General features: G+C 35.3%; 1 protein-coding gene across 4 annotated transcripts in view; it reads right to left on the minus strand.

The window, feature by feature from the left end:
- The window catches only part of LOC128991017 (MOB kinase activator-like 2), a 102,285-nt gene that overhangs the window by 45,419 nt on the left and 33,029 nt on the right, over positions 1-23,837 (minus strand). For 2 of the 4 annotated variants that reach the window (XM_054413723.1, XM_054413718.1), the window contains exon 1: positions 14,985-15,196. The exons of the other annotated variants lie outside the window; for them this stretch is intronic. In XM_054413723.1, the coding sequence (XP_054269698.1) occupies positions 14,985-15,007 (23 nt within the window). In that variant the 5' untranslated portion in view covers positions 15,008-15,196. Of the gene's footprint in view, positions 1-14,984; positions 15,197-23,837 lie in introns of those variants that run through there. 4 annotated transcript variants of the gene reach the window in all.

Below are 23,837 nucleotides of genomic sequence, written 5' to 3' on the forward strand. Positions count from 1 at the left end.
ACGCCGTTGACATTTGCAGATAAATGTCAACTTATCACAGTTTTGTAAAAACTCCTGAGACGGCAAATAAAAATATCACATTGTAAAAATAAAATAGTAAGTTCAAACGATTAGCTTCTATTGAAACAAACGCTTGAATTTTAACATTTTATGTCCTTTTATCCTAATATTCTTGTAATTTTATGATGCTTATGCACGTTATAAATACAAGAAAACGAATGCGACAATATCTTCCCAACAAGTGAAAAACACACTACCCGAAAAATCACACAAAAAGACGACTAACAGTTTTTGTTTCAGTAGTGTTTTTTGAGTGGTGAAAGTGTAAGTTTACCCGTTATTCTGTGGTTTAACTTTAAAAACAAACATACAACTGTCTGCATTGTGTGAAGTTAATGAACTTATCACAAAGTTATAAACTTACAGAAACTCTTTGTCGTTAGACGATGAAATAATAAACTTAACCGCTCCACGCACATTTTCAATGGATTCAGACTGATAAATTTGTTTCAGTTTCAGTAGTGGTTATTCCGCAATTCATATTGTATTTTGTAAAACCATAAATAAAAGTAATAACAGTAGTGCAAAATTAAACTTTTCAGAACTTAACGGATTCGTCTATAACTTACTAGTTAGCAACGATACAACGTGATCTATGATAATTATTATCATCAATATTGAGATGGGGACGCCACCTAAGTATTTTGGGTATTTTAACCCACATTTGAGTAAAGGATGCTTTTAGAATGGAGTGAGATGATCTGTGTAGTTTTCTTACTGAGATCAGCTGTTTCATGAGCCAGGTTCATTTATTTTAATCCCAGTGATAAAGAACAGCTACATCGTTGGTAAAACTGTGCCTTCTTGCACAAATACGTTTGGCAGAGCCGATTAAAAAAGTCTTCCTGAAGTCCCTCAGTTTCTTGTTTTTACATTGTAGCAGTGTCACTGCCGGTCCCCTGGGTTGATTTCTCCGAGGTTATGCAACGGCCTCATCCCATCCTCGGTGCGAAGGCAGAGGCGCCTCCGCCGGTTATCTAATGACGCCCCCGGTCCCAGTGAAAAAAAACGGCACGACACACGCCCAAAAGTGGCACATAATACGAACGCTTCTATTATCACAGATTTTTTATAGCTATGTTTGATGTGCAGATTAAATTATAATAACTGTGGATAAAAAAAGCACGCGATGGGACCTAAATTCTCTTTTCTGGGACGAAACACACTTGAAATATCAGAGAGTTATAGAAGATAATACTGTACTTACTTTCGGTGTCCGTGCAAAAATAGTACAACTATACCATTTATTGAATTGACAGTTCGTTACGACACGAAAGTTTATTTAAATGGAATTTTATTTCAGATAGTTTAAATAGTTTTTAGATAAACACACGTTGAAAGAATACTTAGACTTAGTACTGTGCCATGCTTGGGTGCGTGATTTGGGAGAAGTGTTAAAGTGGAGATAGGTGAATATAGATCATTTAAACAGTTTTGCCAACAAGACTGAGGTACGAATAATATGATAGGTTGGTTACGTACCTTTTTGTCCGTCTTCGGTCTTTTAATTAGTTTGGGGTGTCTAGCTTCGGGTACAAGGACCCATTTTTAAAAAAAGGTATGTAACCTTATCATATTATTGAAGATAAATAACACATCTTATCAACAATGTGTAATTCATCAAATCATAAATCAAAATCATTCGAGTTGAAAACGCATTTGCGGTTATTATTGTCACAACAATATTATTGCTTAGGAAAAGAACCGTGCTTCGAAAGATAAACTGTCTGTGTCTAGTTTCATTTACAGTATTTGAAACACTACATGATTCGAAGTCTGTATAAATCCCCACTATACTACGTCAGGACGAACATGAATTTGTGATTTCGAGGATAGAATCTTTGTGCCTCCCAAGGGAGATCCTCAATCTGTTCCTGAGATAGACTGCTTATCAGAGCCGTAGTTTTTAAAGAACCTACTTTAAACCCACAGATGAGTTATCGTATGAAATTCACCGTTTCAAGCCTCAAAAACTACCTTTTTCAGTGTCCCGAATTCACATCTTTGTACGCTAGGTTCTAGGACTATTTTACACGTTACTTCAGGCTTGTCCTAGAGGGTCGCGGCATCATTAACCAGTTAAAATCAATAGGTGATTGGCGGGACTTGAACCCGGGACCTCTGGCTCCGAAGCCCCGAGCTCTACCACTAGAACAGCTCGCTTCGCCTAATTTCTTTATAGCCTCTAAAACACTCTTAGTACCGGTAATTATCTTTTACAATGACTTAGCAATGCATATACGTACAAGAAATAACAAAGTAAGTGTCATTCAATACAGTTAATTACAAGTAAACACGTCCTTGACCATTGCACGTTTCATTAATCTCTCCACACTCCATTCCGTTAATGACCGCGTTTTCCGCGGCCTCGGAAAACCACAATTACCCGCCAAATTAGCGAACCGACCCGCAGCGCGGGAAAACTGGAGACCACGTCACTGTGGTCCTGCGGGCCGGATTTTGTATTAAAACGTCGAGTGAAAATCGAATGGTAGAAGAGGTGTCGTTTTAATTGCGAATTCAACCCCCCTTGTGAAATTCGAATGATGTCGCCTATGGACAAATTTACTGCGTCTGGTAGAATTGGAAAATAATGAAAAATAATCTACACTCTAAGTATTATTTAACCCCATATTATCTACAGGTATCATTTTTGCAGTACAAGTATTTTGGTATCTCGTCAGCACCTTTGGCTATGGATAAAATTAGCCATTGCTTTCACATGTTAGATATGTTAACAGTTTGAAAATAAAAGATAAACCCAGTTGAATAGCGCAATTGAGAGTGCGCTGATGTGGATCACTTATATCCGTCGAATTCACCAGGTTTTAAATCAAAACTGAATGGACAACTTATTGTACACGATATCAATATTTTATACATACTAATCACGTCCAAATTAAGAGGGGAAAATAAAATTTCAGACTTTAGATCACTAAGCTCCTATGGTGCTCCTTAGAAGTGTAATGGTCAAAATTGTTATATTTAATACTGTACAGTAGGTTATTGGTTTGACGGATGGATGAAATGTCTACTTATGTCCCCAAAAGTCAACTATTAAACTAACCCAATAAAAACTGTGAAATTTGTTATTGAATTCATCCCAAGCAAGAATTTTATTTTTTACTTAGTTCATACAATTTGACTTGTTTCGTCCATTGACTAATGGATAGAACACACAAAGATGGAAAGTTTCAGACGTTTACTATCTATTCTATTCTTTCGTATTGAACCCATATTCTTTGTTGTCCCAATAGTATCGACGATGAACACATCTCTCAACACCGCTCTAGTGTGAACGGTGTGGACAATCAATGTTCTGAAGGTTAGTCGTACGCGCCAGAGCGGTTATAATTGATCGACCTATTTTCGGAATTGACTTTTGGATAGAGATGTTCTTTGAACTGTTCGGCGACCAAAGACAGGAGAGGAGAACCAGAGAGGTCTTTGCTCCGGAACCTCCTAATGTCGGACACCTGACAAACGACCGCTGGCTTCCGTTTCCTGTCGTCCGCCTGACGCGAAGCGAGATTGGTTCCGTGATTTGTGGCTTATTCGAGTGATCAGCGGGTTTCTTTGTTTACTTTGAGGTTTTGGGTTCTTTGAGTAGAGAAGTAAAACAAATAAACACCAATGCAGGATCCAATGCTTTGAAACTTGTCTTGTGGAAAAACGTAAAAAATTGATATAAAAAATCCTGATCGATAATTCTCAGTTCGAAACTGATCAAATCTCAAATAATCATCTAGATTTATTTGTTGTTTTCGTTCGTTTTTGCGTTCGGTGAGCACAAGCACGAATTCTATAGCACAAGCGTAGGACAAATAAACATCAGTTCTAGAGTTCGATGATTCTTTGACTCGTTTTTGGATGCACACGCAAATTCTCATGAAGAAATTACCATATTCTGATCAATATCAGCAAACAAGGTGAAAAAACAAGACTTGCAACTTATTGCCCACCATCAGTTTGATAAGCATACACTATGAATATTTTTGGCTTCACACAAATCTTACGGATCTAAAGTATTTTCATTTTAACTGTGCCTGAAATCCGCCATTGTAATTTAAAAAATCTTATTAAGAATCTACACTTTCCACACTAAAACGTTGTTCTAGCCCACAATCTATTGTTTGACAACAGTTTGATTCCTGCGTTGGCAATTCAAAAATCCTTTCACTCGATTGCCCAGAAGCTAAAACGAATGAGAGAACAAAGATGGCGCAATGATTTCAGTCAATCAGACCGTTGATGGTAGTGTCAACATTCCGTTGATTATTACAACACAAGACATCACCAGAGTTACGTCAAGTCAACGTTTCCCACCAGTTTGACTATTTCTGAAATCACATTTCGCGCGGCCAATCAACATCGATCCGTCATGATTTGTCTTGATCTCCGCGAGGTTTGCAAATTGTCCCTCGATTCAAGTATATTCTAAACAAGCTACAGTGCATCATATTTCATGTTTTCCTGCTTGACAATATTGAGAGTAAACTGTGGTATGATCTGTTAAGAAAGTTACCGTAGGAAGGCGGCAACATATACACGATCAACGTTATCCTATCAAATCAGTACAAAATGACATTTATTTTAATTGTTTAACTTTCTGATTGTAAACTACACTGTTTAAGTCCTATGAGCATTCTTAAAAGTATAAGTCTAAGGGAAGATATTTTAACTTAAAATATTGGTCAACCAACTTGTTGACAAACGTTTGACTGAATTATATTTTACTGTATTCATTTACATTTTCCCGGCCAACATATATATGAACCTGTACCGTTTGCGTTGTTTCAGAAATTCCTGAACAAATGTTGGCTCATGTACTTGTCCGTTAGTTACTTTTCTGTTGCCAACTATTTACAATTTACCGCTATCGCAGAAACGTTTAGTAACGCATTCGCCGTGCTACATTTGAAATAAGTGTTCTGAAAATTCGTGTATCGTCGTAGTCTCAATGGTAAGATTCGCAATCCTAACCAAAAATTCTCCGATTTTGATTTAATTTGGATTGAACATGTCACACATAATCTATTTGTATGTGTGTGAACAAGCAAAATCTGACAACGGGAGGAGGGGATTAGAAGTCGCATCCCACAAAAAAACAAAGACCACTTTGTATTAGCTTATTAACCAAAATACCCTCGCCGCAGCAAACCTGCCGTCTAAGCGAATTTCCATTTGGCCGAATTGATTTTCAATTGATCTATTTAAATAACATTAGGTTTAACGAGTACCTAGGTTTGCTGCTACAAGGAAACTAATAAAGTAGTGTGTTTTTAGTAAAATATTGATAGCTTACTATAAAATAAATAAATTTGCCAAGTTTGATCAAAATATATCCATAAACAAGCAAACTACAACATTTTACAATATTCTCCATAAGAATAACATGGGAATTTTAAATTTATCATTTTTTTAGTTTTCTCCGTAACCAATAACCGTACAAAAACACTTTGATATACTGAATTGTTTGTTTTTTTAAGCTCTTTAAGAAGGTTTAGAGAAAAATTGGGAAATTTTGTGTTTTGAGGGTAAGAAGTGAGAAAACCCAATTTTTACCCCATAAAACCCCCCATTAAACCCTGTTCCCATGGTCCGATCATGCTGGATCGCGAACTCATTCAAGTTTATCCCGCCTTACACCTTCAAACCAAATTTCATCAAAATCGGATAAAAATTACTCAAGTTATCGTGTTCACGGACACACATATATATATATAAATTATCATGTAACAACTGTGAAAAATACTATATTGGTCAAACAGGTCGAACATTTGAAGTCAGGTACAAAGAACATATACAGGCAATCAGATCAAACAATATGACAACACAAAAATCCTCATACGCCGAACATATACTTCAGACCGACCATACATACTCAGATATGAATAAAAATATGCACATTCTGGATATTGAAAATAAAGGTGAAAAAATGAATACAAAAGAAGACTTTTATATTTATACTCATCATATTAATGACAAAGACAATTTACTAAACTTGACACAAATTCAAAATCAAAACGTAATATTCAATGAAATTATTAATCTTAAAGAAAACACCTCCTTCCCTTAACATAAAAATTATCACCTGTTCTTTAACAAGAAATATCTAATAATGTTTGTAAATAAAAGAAACTAATAGGTTATATACTATACTGTGATCATGGCATTAATGTCCGAAACATGTAAGTAATATAAAATAAAATGTTTTTAGGGTACTGTGGTATTTTGATTTACTTAATAACATTTAAAGTAGCCCTCATTGATGTATACAATAACAAAATATAAATCTATATATATATATACCTATATAACAATACATAAACCTATTTACCTATATATACATATATAAAAATTTGAACGAATGGTGTTTTTGGCCTCTGGGGACATTAAAATGAAAAAGTAAATCGGTCCCGGGCCTAAGTCTTACCATGAGACCTACGGTAATAGCTACTTCCCTATAGGGAAATTCGCTAAAATGAGAGTATCCTAATTTGCCTCTACTTCGAGTTATATAATACAGCCCTTGAGCTAGAAATAACTGGAGATAGCACTGCACAGCAACTCTGCTAGAATATCGAGACGCTGTAGAATGTTGTTATGTTGGTACGGTACCAAGTAGAGAAATCAACCAGGTCAAGTGCTCGTGACTTTATAAAATCTCACAACCCCCTATTCTCCTAATTCCAACGTACTTTACCCTTAGCACAAATAACGGCAACCGTCTTGAAACGTTTTTTTCTGTGCCTCCAGTTGTTTATATAGCTCAGTGTTTAACGCAGTGTACACAAAACAACAACGACGATTGTTTAAATTTCGATGATACGATGTTACATAATGTAATGCTCATATCACAGCCACTGTCACTATCCTCGTATGAAACCTAATCACAATCAATATCGTAATCCACAGATTACACATAATTGACCCACGGAGGTAAAACACCCACCATAACAATTTCCTTACTTTGGAACTATAATTTAATTCCAGCGCGGGACCCCCCGAATTTCACCGACTTCGTGATACCGCGGTCGCACTGCTTTCTCTGTACAGTATACCACTAGGGCTTGTAGGTCATTGTTTGGCTACGGAGGTATTCCACCAGCTAGCCACAAAGAGTATTAAATCAAGCAGCAAGCAGCAAATGTAGTTAGTTTTGTTTTGTTTGGGGCCTTAAAAATGCAATCGGTTGATAGGCATTAATGCAAGTAGGCCTACTGCTAGATCAATTTCTCACCTACTCTCTGAGTAATAAATCTTGTGTAATGTGTATACCTAAATAATATATTTCATCACTTGGGCGTAAAGTGACTCATTTTCAACACGAGATCAAGTTAAATTCCCTCAAATTAGCGAGGGTTAAAAAAACTGTTCCGTGTGATAAATTATATTTTTCGTCATATCACACCATTATTTATATTCTTTGTTTGCGATCTAAAGCTCGACAAATAACTAACATTATTGTTGAAAACAACTAGGCTTTAGCAGTTACAGTAGATTGCAACTACAATAGATAAAACTACTAGAGAATTGGGGAAACTCAAACTATTATAGTAAGTAAGTATAGTTGCAACAACTAGCGTAGTGCTGTTCTAAATCGAAAATTATGTGGAATTGGTATAGCAAAAAGTTAAATATTTACAATGTTTAATGTTCATTTATAAAACTTAACCAATTGTCCAATGCCAATTCCAAATTTATTCCAAATTCAAAGTTATACACCCAACATCGGAAAATACTAACAATAATGCTGAATGCTAATACAAACAATCTTAGTAACATTACAAAACACCTAGGTGTGACACCTTTTTGGCCAGAAAATTTGTAAAAGAATATCCTAAACAATACCTCATCGTGACACAGACAATGACGTAGGAAAAGTACAAAAAGTGTTAATGAAGTAGACAATAATGGTATAGAAGAGTTGGCAAACATGTTTCCGCTGGTACTGCATTATATTAGTTTTACTAATTACGTACAAGTTACGTGCAGTCAGGGTTGGGGGTGTAGCCTACTAAACTGTGATATTATGAAATACAAGTGCTTTGAACGTATTCAATATTCTAAATATGAGCGATCATGTTTATTGAGACCTAATTACCCATCGTTCAACAATGTACATCCGACATCGTCAACAACCAAACTACAGAGAGAAAGGTCAGCTTTAACATGGTGCGTCATTAACTCATTCTGTCGGTTTAGTTTCTGTGTCGACATCCTTCATGAGATCACCGCGTTCTTGCACCACTATTGTTGACCTTACAACGTGGGTGAGGAACTGAAAACCTATCAATATAAAATATTGAATTTACCGAAATAGGCTGCATTTGAAAATATGGCTTACATCAGAATACAGTCAATCAATCAATCAATCAATTAATGTAGATAGGGACGCCACCTAAGTGCGTATTTTAACCCAAATGAGTGAAGGGTGAGTGTAGAATGGTACTGTATGATGATGATCTGTGAAGCTTTGTTAACGGTTTCAATTGTCAGGATCATTTATTTAAAGCCCAATGATCAAGAACAGTCATACACTAACCAACTCAATTAAAACTTTTCATGCCATTGTAAAATTTGAAGCTAGTTTTTCGTGTCCTTGGAGTCGTTCCTGTTCAAGTTGGTGACACTGGGCGCTAGTGTCGAAAAAATTGTTCATATTATTTTACGGTTAATTTCATAACTTGTACTTTACTGTTTGGTTGCCGGTATATAACTAGGGAACAAGTTATTGTTTGCTATTAGATTGTTTTATTTGGTTAAACAGGATTTAAAATAAGTGAAATGACACAAAACAAATTTGTAAACAAAACTATGATTGACAAATCTACTAAGGGAGTATGATGCGTATCTATGGTACAGTACTCAGAGGCCTATGTTACATCTTCGAAAATCGATATAACTAGACGTTCCATCCCCATTGTTACCAGTTTTTTTTTTTTTTTTTTTTTTTTTTTTTTTTTTTTTTTTTATCAAAATGGACGTAATTTAAGTGAGCCACGGATAGATTGTGCTGATCTAAACAATTGATTTCTGTTGAATACACCAACTCTTTTATCAAGTCAAACTACTGTACTTACAATTGTGAGCTATATGCTTCGTCACATAAATTATCTCAGTAGAAACATCCTTTCTCGAAACTTAAGCGGTTTGGGGGGAAGATCCCCCACCACTTTTTTCTGCATGCTTGTAGCAGCTGATTGACGTTTTGATAAATCTCAGTTGATGAGCTATGTTTTAATGGGATCAAGACGTAAATGGGATAGATTGCTTCTCCTAAAACCACCAAAATTTTGTGAACCAAGTATAAGACTGAAAATAGAATGTAGCGTACTCTGGATGGCCCAATCAACTGTGTTCAAAAAACAATTATCCACAGTCAGTGGTTAGATGAGTTGTGATTTTAATGAAAATTCCAACCTGCCAAAATAGTAAACAGTAGTGCAGTAATAAATTCAGTATTCCGTTTTCGTCAGATGTTATCTCCACTTGTTTAAGATATGTCAAGGATAGGTCGGTGGGTGTGTTGTACCATATCACACACCTACACGACGCACGCCCACCTATCAGCTGACCTTGTACCTTCCCGCCAATTCCTTCAGCTCACAGCTGGCTCACAGCTGGCCCACAGCTTTCACTGTGTAGTAAACAAGTCTATTCCATTCCACCACTAATGTACCACACTACGCCGCTTGTACGTACACCACTGCGTCATATGTGCGTTGTAGAGCTGTACACGCCGTCTCTATAACCACTTCCCTATGGAGATTGTTGCGTCAGCCATGTTGACTTGCGTACGAGGCTGTTTTGATGTTTTGTAGTCGTAGGAATGGTTTTATCAAACTGACACATACTTTCTTCATTGGCTTGTCAAAAACTCGTAACATTATTGAATTTTTTTTACAGAATTGGGGGTTGCAACATTTTGTTTACAGTTGAAAGGATAATAACATACTAAATGTCGATCAAAATCACCGTTTTGGTGGAAACTCGATTTTCCGTAATTTTATGGTACTAAAGTTCAAGAAATTAAAAAACCTGAAGATGTAAACATAGGTACAAGTTTGGATTTATTTTCTAATTGTATCCTCCGAAACAAACTACGTAAATATCCAATTATGCTGAACCTATGTAATGCATTAAGTAGCTATGCAATTTTAGAGACTTTAAGTGCTAAAGATTTAAGAAATGTGTTGAAATTTCACCTGGAAATGATACGCTAGACAAAATAAATAAAAAGTTCCAATTAAACAAATCTGGGTCAGTAAACTGATTACAAGCTGGTATAAATGGAGTAACAATAAGACATATAAAATATGACACACTTTAAGCCTGACCTTCTCACCCCCTCCTCCACTCATATCTATAACGGCAGGAGCCAAGAATAGGGGAAGGGTCTTGACCCACCCCACTTGATCTTGAATGTTTCAAGAGCACGGTCCATATATTAAATTAATGAGATTTAAAGAGGAAGTTTTCAGTGCAACTTTTATAACAACCGTGATTATATTTGAACAATAAATTAGGTCTAATGTTTTTAAGTTAGTTTCCTGAAAAACTTGTAACTTTATTTATCATAAATCCGATATTCTTGAGATTCAAGCCCGTAATGGAATTCTAAATTTTGCAAACAACATTTTATATGAAGAAATGCAGAGGTGTTAAAGACCGATTGCGTAGTGTATAGTGTACACACTTTACAAAAATCCCTTGGATAGTGCACTTCGAAATATTGTAAACTTTGCAACAAAACCTATCTAATTCACTACTATCTAACTATCTAACTCATGACTTAGATGGATAAAATATTTAGAAACTGCTGCCACTTATAAATAGTGTCACGTGATGAATGGGTCCGGATTAATAAGGGGTCATAAATTGTATTGAAACATAGACCAAGACCATCCCAACCAAAACCTACTTCTAGACGAGGCTATTTTGCACTCCACGGTGAACCTAATGAAAAAAAAAAACAAGTTCTTGGAAATTCTTGGACAATGTAATTTCGATACAATGACCTCCTAGAGTCTGAGTCTACCTACACACGTAATAAAAAAACAGACATACTTTATTCTTTACTCTAAACGAAAGAGTATATCTTTTCGCCAACAGTATGTTTTTAGGGCACTGATGCGTTGTGAAAATTAGGTAGGTACCAAAATAATATGTCCCTGGTGAACAGCAGTTATAAGAAGATAACACACAACCATTATCTTTTGTATACTACAGTCGACAATTAATTGTTTTTCAAATACAACAAATTTGAACATACAACGTACTAGTTGAATGCACATCTCGCAAAACGACCTACTCTCAAAATGCTATTTCCCCCATAACGTATGATGTTACATATTACAGTTTAAGTAACACGAAACAGGCTATAGTAAACGTCAAGTCTTTCAGTTTAACTTTGTTAGAGATTGAATATTTAACCTAAATCAGTAAAGAAAACTAGTGAGCTAAATAAATTTGTACTCTTATAGACTAGTGACAACTTGAGACACCGAGACTGAGGTGTCTACTATTAGTCAAAGCTAAAACCTTGGACTAGGGCCTAGGGTAGGATTGCACCAGCGACCACAGCACATTCCATCCCCATGTTTAAGTTATCGCTTGTTAAACTTATCAAAATCTACTCTCAGATTGAGCCACCCAGCTGATGTAAATTAGATTCCTGTCGAATACACCAATTGTTGAACCAAGCCAAATTGGCAGGACTATTTATCGTAAGCTCTGGCATCCTTAGCATCAACTAAACAGCCGTGCACGAACGGCTCATTCGACTACGTTCTCTTTTAAATAATTGGAGCTGGTCCATATATTTGGGATGCCTGCTTCAGTATCCTAAAAGTCAAAGCAAAAACACCCTCCCCCCCTCCTGTACCAAATCACGACCGTCCTCAGTTCCGTGCTCCTCCGGTCACGCCACGAAGCCACCACGGACGGAACCCTCTATTGTCGCGGAACCCATTTCATTGTCCGCTGAAAGAAGGCCGCTAACTGGTTTTTACCGGCGGACAGACAGACGGACGGCGCTATGGCGTCACAAGGCTCGGTACCGGACTACGATCCGCTTACGTAAACGTTTACAAACTTGGGTGAAATGTTGTGATGTTACTCTATTTCCACTCACTGCGATGTAATTGTGCTGTAGCCTAAATAAAATGCGTCTGATTGTATATTCAGTTTAGATGAGTAATTTCCACTGAGATATAAATACAACTGGTACGGAAACTCTGCTTGACAATCGACACGCTGTATATTTTGTTATGATAGTAAAAACTAGGGGAATTGACGAGCTCATTGGCAAATGACTTTATTAGAATCCTTCAATCCCCTGTCTTCTAAGTTCCAATGTACTTTACTTCTAGTAGGCCTACCATAGATTAAAGAGTAGAAAAATGTACATTTTTGCTCTCTCTGTTCTAGTAGATAAGACAGGCAAAGTCTCAATTCCCCCAATTCCCTCATTCAGTACCCCCTTCAGTTATTGCTAGCTCAGTGGTAATCTCACTCGCGAGAATATTCAAGTGACATTTTTATCAGGAAACCTGGAGGAAAACGCTATATAAAACAATCTTAACTATTGTATTCATTGGTACATAAGATTTAAATAAGCTACAACATGCACTGAATGCTATAAAATATAGTTTTACAAGTGGGTTGAGTTAATAAATTGGCTTTCCTCTTTGGGGACGAGTAGGTAAAGAAATACTCTGAGGAGGTCCTTCATTCAAAGGAGGAAATCTTTGAAACGAGGTTACTCTAAAGAGCGAAAGAAATGGTAACTTTCAAGGGACAGTGTTTTTTCTTTCATTTTGTGAAAATGAAGTTGACGAAAATTAAACGTTTTACAACACTACTGTTGATGTTTTACCACTTTTGCAAAGAGTGTTTTGATGTAAAAAGTTTTTACAAAGCGAGTGAATAAATCCCAAACATCAAAAGTCGTCATATTAAATAACATACCATAGGCATAATGCGTATGTCGTCCCAACTTAGGTTGTTTAACTCATGTAAAGTTGTAATAAAAATACAGAACACACCAAAATATATTTTTCATCTGAACCATTATACTGTATGTAGGTAGGCATAAATAATAGGTACCACCAAAGATTACATATTTGCGTAGCATGTAATCTTTGGTACCACTAAATTATTTTATGTCTTGTTATGTCATATTGTGGTTGGGTTAGTTTAGGCAAAGATTACACATGCTACTGCGAATCTTTGGTTTAGGTTACGGGTTTCAACCCTTGTAAACATTATTTACTCTGTCTAACAATGAACGCATGGATACGCTGTGACTACCGGTACCGAAAGTAAAATACGTAGTCATACTCGGATGTTATTAAATATAGTCAACGTTTTAGATTCGATATTTTTATGAACACGATTCATATTTCAAAGTTTCGCCTTATTATCCCCGTGCCGATATTACGTTTGTAAGGTGTAAGTTTTCTAAAAGTTGAAATCCGGGTCTAGCTATTTATTTATCGTCATATTTTAATCAAAGATCCTGGCTAAAACCTGCTGGTCTTTGTCAGTGAAAACATTGTAGTCGTGTGCTGTCGGGCGGTGTAGTGTAGGCATATTTTTGTGAGTGGATTGACATTGGTATGACGTCACCCTGCCAATGTTGCGACACGTACAGCTGATTGCCACTGAGGCTGATAGGCGTTATCAACTGATAGCTGATGGCTGATAGCCATGAGTCAGGGGTCTCTGCCCAGTTATCATCCTCGCCAACGGCTCACATTGTCCGAACAATGAAAACATAACACGTGCCTTGTTTTATCAGTTACAGATTTGTTACAAACTTAAATTCAATTTAGAAAAACAGATAAAATAGTTGTTACCGGTATCATTTTAAATACAGAAGTTGAAACCCCAATCAAGTCGTTTGTTATTTTTACTCTGAGATGCGTTTTATGGACAGTATTAAAACCTAGACCATAAAAATGTCTGTGGTATTTTTTTAAGTTACAGTCAAAAAACGTCATGGCATGTTAGAGAAAATCTATTGTCAAATCCAAGTTTCCATATCGGTCAGTACTGTACTTAAAACAAAGTGTGTATTGAAAAATTAAACTATTTCAATAAAGTGCGCCTTATTTTACCAAATAAACACAGTGACAATTCTAGGAGGGTTTGACAGCCAGCCCTTCGGAAGAGCCATTGTGGTTTTAGCTTCGAATTACTACGCTGTTACTAAGTTAACAAAGTTTATATACTTTTATAAACCCCCTTGACCTTTTTTGAAAGGTGATTAGTTAAATATAAATAAGAATTGTTAATAACTAATACATATATATGAGAGAGCTGATTAGAGTCCACAGAATACTGATGATTCATCATGATTATAGTAAATGAGTTGATGTGATAGTTACATTGTAGTTGTGCAATTTATTGTCACAATCATAAATATTATGGAACCATTAATTCGTTAATTCGTATACTGTATTATCCTTCCCTTACTTTCGTTGAGGCGGTTAAGGCAATGCAATACATGTTTTAAAAGCATCAGAGCGTGCATATAAAGAACCGAAAGAGTTTACTGTATTAGCCTACTATAACAGTTTATTCTTCATTAACTTAAACTATTGTTTTCTTGAGTAACTACAACCACATAAAAACGAGTAAAGTGCTCTTTATTCTGTACTACAACTTAGCCTTTAAAATCGCAATCATTTATCACATACACCTATTTCGTACTCCAGTAAAAAACCTTTCATCAGCAATATCGCACACAACACCTGTGTGCTATACAATATAGCAAAACTAATGTGTAAGCGGCACAATGGTCTGGATATGTAAAGAAAAAACGAGGACAATAGCGTTTCAAATCGACAACACGACTCATCTGCCAAGGTATACCGTTCGTTCAACTCTTGCGATAGACTAAATAGGTACACTACCAGCAAAAAACAGCTGACACCATTGTTGCAACGAACAGCTGATCGCAGTATCACATGCTCATCACTGGACACTAGTTACTCAACTGCACTCGCGAACAGTACGCACAGAAAAACAAAACAAGTTTTAGTTATGAAACTCGTGAACTAAACGTGCGTACAGGTACGAGGTAGACTCGCGGCTTAAGAGACGACGGCAAACTGAAAAGAGAAATAGTGATGCGGCGGCGGCAGAACGGCGGTAAACAGGGTACTGCGACACCTAGCGTCATACTGCGGAACTACCACATCAGCTGACCTGCTAGCGGCGCAGCGCACAAACTGATTGTACGACCCCTACAGCAAATTGAACTAGGACGCAATGATGTGACTCAATAATGAAGAAATTTTATTTTTAACCCGTTGTTAGTCAAATTAATATTGTTTTTTTTTTACTTTATTATACTAATTTGTTTTTTTGTGATTGACTTTTCGTTTATTGAAATACTACAGTAATTAAACTGCCTATGCATAATCGGTTGTTTAATACTAAAAAAATAACCATACAGTAGGCCACCTCTATACTCCCTAATGATCATACACACCCCTTTCGCAACCAAATGCATCCGCTGAGCTTTTTCCCATTGGCTTTAGGGCCACTTATATTAGTATTAATGTGTTTACTCATTCTGGCTGTTATAAGCTTATTTCAATTGAATTCTCTATTGTACTATGAATTAAGAAACTACCAGCGTACAATTACAGAAAATGAAAAAGATAAAAACGCAATGTACTAAGCCTACATAGCAATTACTACATAACAAGTCTCTCATTGATGTTATCAAATATACAGTAATAAGAATAAAAACAAGCCTTGTTATGAAGATAGACTTCTTATCGTAGTAGACTTCATATCAAGGTTTGCAGAACATGAGTTTAGAGGTAACACAAAATGAAGCGTGTTTAAAAATAACACTTTCGACACTTGTTATCAAGGGCGAGTACGTAAAAAATAAGGAGTGCTGTACAATCACGGAATGACTTGAGGCGACAAGCAAGCCCCTGAGATCCAACTTCCGCAATTTGCACAGCACAACAAAACAAAATCCAAGCGACTGCAGTGCAATATACTGTCTTGTTTGGTGTTTGCGTATTACCTACAACATGGTTGACGTCATATACCAACCAAACAATCATAATTATCATTATGGAAAATTACAATGAATCAACAAAATTCATCTACAGTACGCCATCTCCAAACGTAAATAAACTAGGCCTATCTTCACCACGTTTGTTTTAAAGTGAAGACAATAAGCAACGAATTTCAACAAACATTGATTTAAGCCAAATTTACTCTATTTTCAAATTCGACTAAATTGAAAAAGTAAAACAGTACATACCATGGTTGAGTCGTCTAGTGTGGACTGCAAATAACTAATTTTGGAGCTTCGTTGTTTCATTTTAAAATCAGAGTTTGAAAAACTATTCCACATGAAGTGACAAATAACGTGAGACGTGCAAACACTAATTACAAGAGAAAACAAACAACTATGTACGAGTATTACAGTTAAAACAATGAGATCTGAAGAAAGTCAACGAAAATCCAGTCGCGCGAGATAAACAAACTCATTTTTCGTAGGAAAAATAATGGGTTTTAAATTTTGAAATCAAGTGTATATTTGGTGTCCCTTTTATGCCCATTATCTTGATTTGGTAAATAATGCAAATCCTCATTGCAGTAATTGTATAATAGGAACAAAAGGTAAATTAATTGTAAGTTTGTAACTGGCAAACTTCATTAGTTATGTGTTTGAATCTTAAACATGCTCTAATTTAAAATGCATTAATTTCCTAAACGGGGTTTTTAAATATTTTTTATATGTGTTTTATTCCCGTATACAAATTTCTATACAACCAATGAATCAATGATTGGGAAAAATAACAAATAAATGAAAACGACGTTTTAATGTACTGAATTTGTATAGAAATCAATCACATTTTTATAAAATGGTTTTTCAAGTGTTTTAATAAACATTACAATGACTATATCTATTAATTTTATTTAAAAAATACCAATACCACGAAAAATAATATAAATTTTGTCAATGCTTAGAGGTAAAAACCAACCATAAATCAATTACATTTTTATCTTCAAACTAAGAGTTTCCGAAAACTAAACCTTTTTACAGAAAACTTTGGAGAACTTTATTTTATTTAACATTTCAACAGACAGCTTTATTTTGATAATTGAAACATACCTTTAGCCAAGACATTCTTCAGAATAGTTCTTAATGGTCGATAGTGGTAAAGAATAAGTTATAATAAAACAACAATAGTAAACGACAGCAAGGTGGCAAACATGACCGGTGCGAATTACGAAATACGACACAAATTTTGCAACAATTTTCATTGATAGCAACCCCATGATATCCAAACCAGCTCAGTTTTTCAGGGAGTTCTGCCTATTGTTCCCTAAATAGTATAACAGAGCGATGTTTATTTTTCACCCAAGATTTGCGGCAGCCGGGACATTGGCCAAAGGGCCATGCCAATATCAATAAATAGCGCATTACATTTGTGGAATCCTGCATGCCGCAACATGTTTTGCATTTGCATCATACAACGGATGTTAATGTTAACATTTCTCGCATTTTGGTTTGGTTGATGTTATAAACATGCATGTGTTTCTGCAAAATACTTTTTTGTTTTTTCACTCTGGGTTCTAGCCCGGAATTTCTTTTCCACATTACTTTAGTCAAGGAGTCGCGGCATTATGACTCAGATAAAAATCCACTGGTAATTGGCAGGATTTGAACCCGCGACCTTGGGGATCAATGTTCCGCTTTACTAGTAGACAAACTACCCTCCAATACAAACTACAAGAATTATGGGTTTTACATCATAAAACGAAAACAACTCAATTAGTCAATCAATATTCTTTGGCTTGTTAACAATTTCATCCATACTTTTTTGTGGTTGTATTGTTTAGAGGAGGACAGTTGCTTGTTACATTTTCTTTTTGGAATGTTTTAGCACAAACTAATATTGTAACATCAAGGTACAGTATTGGATTACAATTTTCATATTTTCCTTGTCAAGGTTTTTTTTGTGCACAGGACGGCACACCTGTTGAAACTTAGAAAATTTATCTGAAAAAAAGTTAATTATTTGGGGTAATTTATAAAGTCATTTAATTTGGCTAGTACCATACAATTTGTCAAATAAATATTGAATTGAAGAAATGTAGATGCAGAATTCTGAAGTTCAAATGTTTGCATATAACAGTTGACATTTTATTTGCAGTGTCAAATTAGGAAGTGTCTACCACTAACAGTAAAAACGTTTTCTGTCTTTCTTTGCAACTGAAGTGTAACTTTCCATTTACGATTATTGACAATTTAATTAAAAAACATTTAGATTTCATAGGCTGTCTACTACATTGAAATAGAGGCTCTAAAACAAATTATATTTTCCTCAAATAAAGTTAATTTTGATAAAGAAAAGCGCACAGGTTTGGGAAGATAAAACTCAAATAAATCAATAAAACCACTAAATAAAATAAATCAATAAATCATTGTTCTACAACCTTAAATAAGGTTAAATAATCAATGTGTCTGTTGATTTAGAGGTTATCTTGGATAACTTGAAAATGGATTCATAAGAAAAAATAAGTGAATTTGTAATACCCCGTCGCAGTCACAGTAAACTTGCAAACTAAGCGAATTTCCATTTGCATGATATAATATTAGGTTAGTGATTACTGATTACTTAGGTTTGCTGCTGCAAGGAATGTATAAGAAAGTGTTTTTGTTTTTTTATAACTTTAGTGAAATGTTAGTAGTTGGGTATAAAAATTACCAAATTTGACTTGATATATCCTTAAACAAACACACTACAACAGTTTACTTAACTTCAATAAGAAAAATATAAGAATTTTAAATTTATTCTTTTTGGAATATTATCTGTAACTAGTTGACGTACAAGACTCTTCAAGGATTAAATTATTTGTTTATTTAAGCTCTAGAAAATGGTTTGGAAAGAAACTGGAAAATTTCATGTCAAAATTGGAGCAGACCAATTTTTACTCATAAAACCCTGTTTCAATAGTCTGATTAGCAGGTTGACGAACTCGTTCAAATAAACAAAGGTTAAATGTTTGTACCAAATTACATTGAAATTGGTGATTTTTACTCGAGATATGGTGCTAACGGACACATACATTTTATACTGTACATATAAGATATGTATGTCTGTGTGTTATTTTTTGTCATTTTTGTTTTTCCTCTGGGGACATAAAACAAAAAAGTAAAGTTTTCCCAGCCATAGGGCTTACCATGAGACCAACGGTAATAGCTTATTCCCTGTATGGGAAATCCGCTAAAAGTAAAAAAACCAGATTCCTAAATAACTCAAGACGCCTAAAGTTAGATATTTTGTTGAGGTTTTTAGTATATGATGCAAGGGGGATTTATGGTGTGAGAATGTTGAATGCGGGTATGATCGGCTGATGTCATTATTCACTTGATCAAGTGTCAGCGTCATGATGAGCAAAAGATGAGAAACCGAGGTGATCACCAGCTTCTAACATCCGCTTACAGTCTCTATTTTGAAAGTATAATCTGCCTCTCCCAAACTACACGTTTCACCACATGTATTAGTCATCGAAAATAAACAATCCATCTTTAGCTATTGTAATCTTGTAGGCTAACATGATTCACAATAATTTTAAGCAAGGAATTAAAAGTTGCCACAGCTATTTTGTCAAATTAACTGCTCTTTTATGACTTCATTCATTGAATTTGTGTTTGGCCTAAATGAGATTTAGGATAATAACCCCAAGAGAATTAGTAGGCTAATTAAAATGTAGCCTATGTGGTAGTTGTAGTAAAATGCAATCCCCTAAGCACTTTTGACCAATCTTTTTACATTACAATAACAAACTTTACATAACTTTTGTATGCATAATGGTAGTTGCAGTAAACTCCAACCCCTAAGCACTTTTGACAAATTTTTTTACATTACAATAACAAACTTTACATAATTTTTGTATGTATATTATGGTTGTTGCATTAAACTCTAACCCCTAAGCACTTTTGGCCAATTTTTTGACAATCCAATAACACAATTATAAATAAATTTTGTATACCGTAATAAAAACAATAAGTATCTATATTTTTATGTAAAACATAAAGTTGATGGGGGAAATTCATATAATAATAATGTACGTTTTTGCAAAACACCAATTTGATGTTTTAGAACAGTTATCATAATTTTAAAATCTCTTGTTCATCTTTCAATATTTTTTTGTCTTCATAATCAATTCATGACTATGACTTATCTGTATCCGAGTCATTTGTTGAGAACTGGCTTGAACTAGAATTATTTACAACAAACGGAATAATTCTATCAATCAAATTTAAAAAGACCAAGTAGGTAACATAACGACTCTTAATGCCACTATACATGCTCCGATATTAAGAATAGTGACAATTTTACTCCACTACAACACCATACTGGTTCGGACAAACCCTAGGTAACCCAGGGGAGCAGCCAGGATGGACCAGTAGCACCGAACAATCAAAGAGAAACCAGCAGTTTGTTTGACAGGACAATGTAAACAGAGATGAATGCAAGCAGCGGCAGCGGCCTGGGCAGCCTATCATCTCGTCATTATCACTGGGTGAAAGTGAGGCGAAGGTGTGAGCGAAGCTGACACATCGAACAACACCGATCTGGCCTCGGTCTCCTTACAATCTGCTGAATGGACCATACCAGGTCAGGCACTACCAGATGATTTTGAGGATGAAAAACGTTGAAATTTGTATACCCACTATAACAAACACAGGTGAATCTTGCGATTGAAGATAAATTTGAGGATGAACTAAAAATGTTTATATTGACTATGATAGTTGGTTTGATAATATTGTGGAACTTTCAATAGATAATTTGGAAGATGAATGAATGAATGAAATGACATTTTATTTCCCATAAATTATATACATATAAGTACATTGTATTTTTTTTTACAGCAAACATTACTAACTAAATAACAAAACAAAAATTATACTCTGTAAAATAAAGCGAAAAAGTGCAAAAAAAATACCTTCTATAACATGGAAAAAGTCTACATAGGCAGGGCCTGTGCGTAGACTCGAGTTGCGAAAAGGTTAATTTAGATGGGAGGTAAAAAATGTATAGGAAAAAAAATAATTCGTATAATTTTAAATTTAAAAAAATTGTTCTTGCTTGAAACTGAATTTTTAGTGTTCTGGAATTAAATTGGCGATAAAAAACTCTTTATGTAATCTGATGTAATTTATAAAAATCTGTGGAAGATTGAAGAGGAGAGGTGGAGTGTGGTGTATTAGTCAGTCAGTGAAGGTGGTGTATCAGTGATTGTGTAGTGAAGTGTAGGGTCAACGGTCAGGTCCGCCCAACGTGATAATGGCCTCGGTATCCTCCGTACTCAGTCCTACAAGCCACCCTACAACGTGCTTCTTAAATAGAGAGAGAGAGGGTGAATTTAGAATGTTGACATTTTGATATCTGTTACACATGTTGCGATAAATGATTTGGGTTAAGTGAAAGCAATTCGTATGTGAAAATGATTTTAAAGTTTGTGGAAGATTTATACCAACATTTCGAGAAAAGCACGTATTGTGGGGATGGGTAATTTTTATAAAAATATTATTATGTTATTTGTGCAACTAGTGAGCAAAGGGAGCAATTGACTCACTCGAGAGAAATAATTAGGAATGGTTTCTCGAGTGAGGCAATTGCACTTTGCACATTATATTTTTCCTACAGTTGCCATAAAACAAATAAATTGGTAAAGAAACGTGACATATTTTTACACAAAAGTGAACTTTTAATAAAATGACATTTAATGAAACAACAGTACAACAGCTGACCAGCTGATTTACAGCCAGTGCTGCCAACGTATTTTGCGCGCATACAACCTTGTCTGCATGTTACGCGCTCACTATTTCATGCTTTCACGTTGCAAATCTGGAGTGAGTGAGACAAAGTAATTAGAGTGAAACAATGTTAACATTGTCTCACTGATAAGCGAATTGGTCACTTTGCTTTCTCAAATCAGTGAGAGAACATGTACATTGTTAGGTAACTGTAGGAAAATAACTATTTCCCACAGTCACTCGACAAAGTGGGCTTCCTTGCACAGATTATAATACAGAAAGCCTTACTTTGGCACTTAGTTTTTACTTTGACGTACAGTTTTTACTTTGGCGTACACCAGTATTCCAACCAAACAACACAAAACAGTGTGCTTTTAATATGCACGTAATCCCTGTACGCTTCAAAAGAAGTTGGCAACACTTAAAGATATTACTACTACGATCAGCTGGGGCAGCGTTTCCCATTTCGTTCCATGTTTGGATTTTACCTAACCTAAAAACGTGTTGTACAGTGTTTGAAAGACTGATTATTTATTTGATTTATAGACACTGTAGGAAAAATATAATGTGTAACACAAGTGCAAACTTCCTTTGCTGCACTCGAGAAACTTTCTACACTCGCCTACGGCTTGTGCGTAAACATTTCTCTCATGTGCAGCACAAATAACTATTGGAATCTGTTCCACAACCGAGTTACTCAAATAACTATTGGAATCTGTACACTATAGTTCGGCCGCTTAGAAAACGACCTGCGCGCTAATGCTAAACCAATGCTGGAGGAGGTCGTTTTCTAAGCGGCCGAACTATAGCTATTCATTTAATATCCAGAAGTATATGAGGTTGAAATTTTAAACACTTTTGAAATTCAGTTTCTAACTATTTGCTAGGCAATCGTAGGTGAACCTTGTAATAGAGTATATTGTGGAGGATGGAGAGTTTTTTTAAAATGTTTATAATACACTATCCCACCCTCAAGCCTACCCTGAAGATAGAATCTGAATACTCCTATTTAGACAGTAAGGAATAACATGTTATGTTAAGATGTAACTATGGAATCATCAAGTGCATAAAATATTCTTGGCCTGCTAATTTCCCAAGTTCATATTACAATTCGCCTTTACATGCCTCATCCCGAGGGATTTCAAAATTAACTTGTTAACAAAACATCTCTGAAGTAAAGGTTTTGAAGTTGAAGTTCTTTAATAAAAAAAGAATTCATCAAATAGAAATTCCTCAACTTTATTTTTTCTGAAGTTATAAAATTTAACTAAATATTAGGCCACCAATTATTTAACAAGCAAAAGAGTAAAAACACACAAAGCAAACATTTCTGCAACGACGAAGACGGGAAGGATGCGGATGCCGATTGTTTGAGGGAAGAAAGGAACCAGATTCAGTGAGCAGAAAGATGATTATAGGAGCTAACAGAGCAGAGCCAACATCAGGTAAGGTACAGTTAGACTGGCAGCTGTGTCTGTCACTGTGACTTGTAACTAGCACTGGAGTCACTGGTTGTGTGCCTATTTGGTCAACTGTAGAACAGTTTCCTTTGAAAAAAAAAACTTTAATATTTTTTATGAAATGGTGACCATACGATTTTAAGTATTTTAAGCCAAGTATGTATGAAGATGAGTGTATGTTTAACTGCAGTGTAAACATCCCAGTCATAACTTAATTCAACTTTGAAGAGATATGTTTCTAAAACCCTTAATTTTATCAATGTTGGATTGATAAAATTAAGGGTTTTAGAAACATAAAACATGTCCCAAAAATAGGTTGACCTATGAGTTTAAATTTTCTCTCTTATGACAAAACTAGCAGAGCACCCGTCCTTCGTACGGAATTGGCATATACAGTAGAACTCCAATTATCCGAACTCCAATTAACCGAATCTCCAATTATCCGAATCGCTTATTTCAACAATTTTAAAAACGTAAAGCTACAGTAATAAGTTTTGCAA

This window comes from Macrosteles quadrilineatus, unplaced genomic scaffold (genome assembly GCF_028750875.1).
Source record: "Macrosteles quadrilineatus isolate MER2022 unplaced genomic scaffold, UCM_ALF_1.0 Scaffold_3__2_contigs__length_128488019, whole genome shotgun sequence".
Classification (NCBI taxonomy): Eukaryota; Metazoa; Arthropoda; class Insecta; order Hemiptera; family Cicadellidae; genus Macrosteles; species Macrosteles quadrilineatus.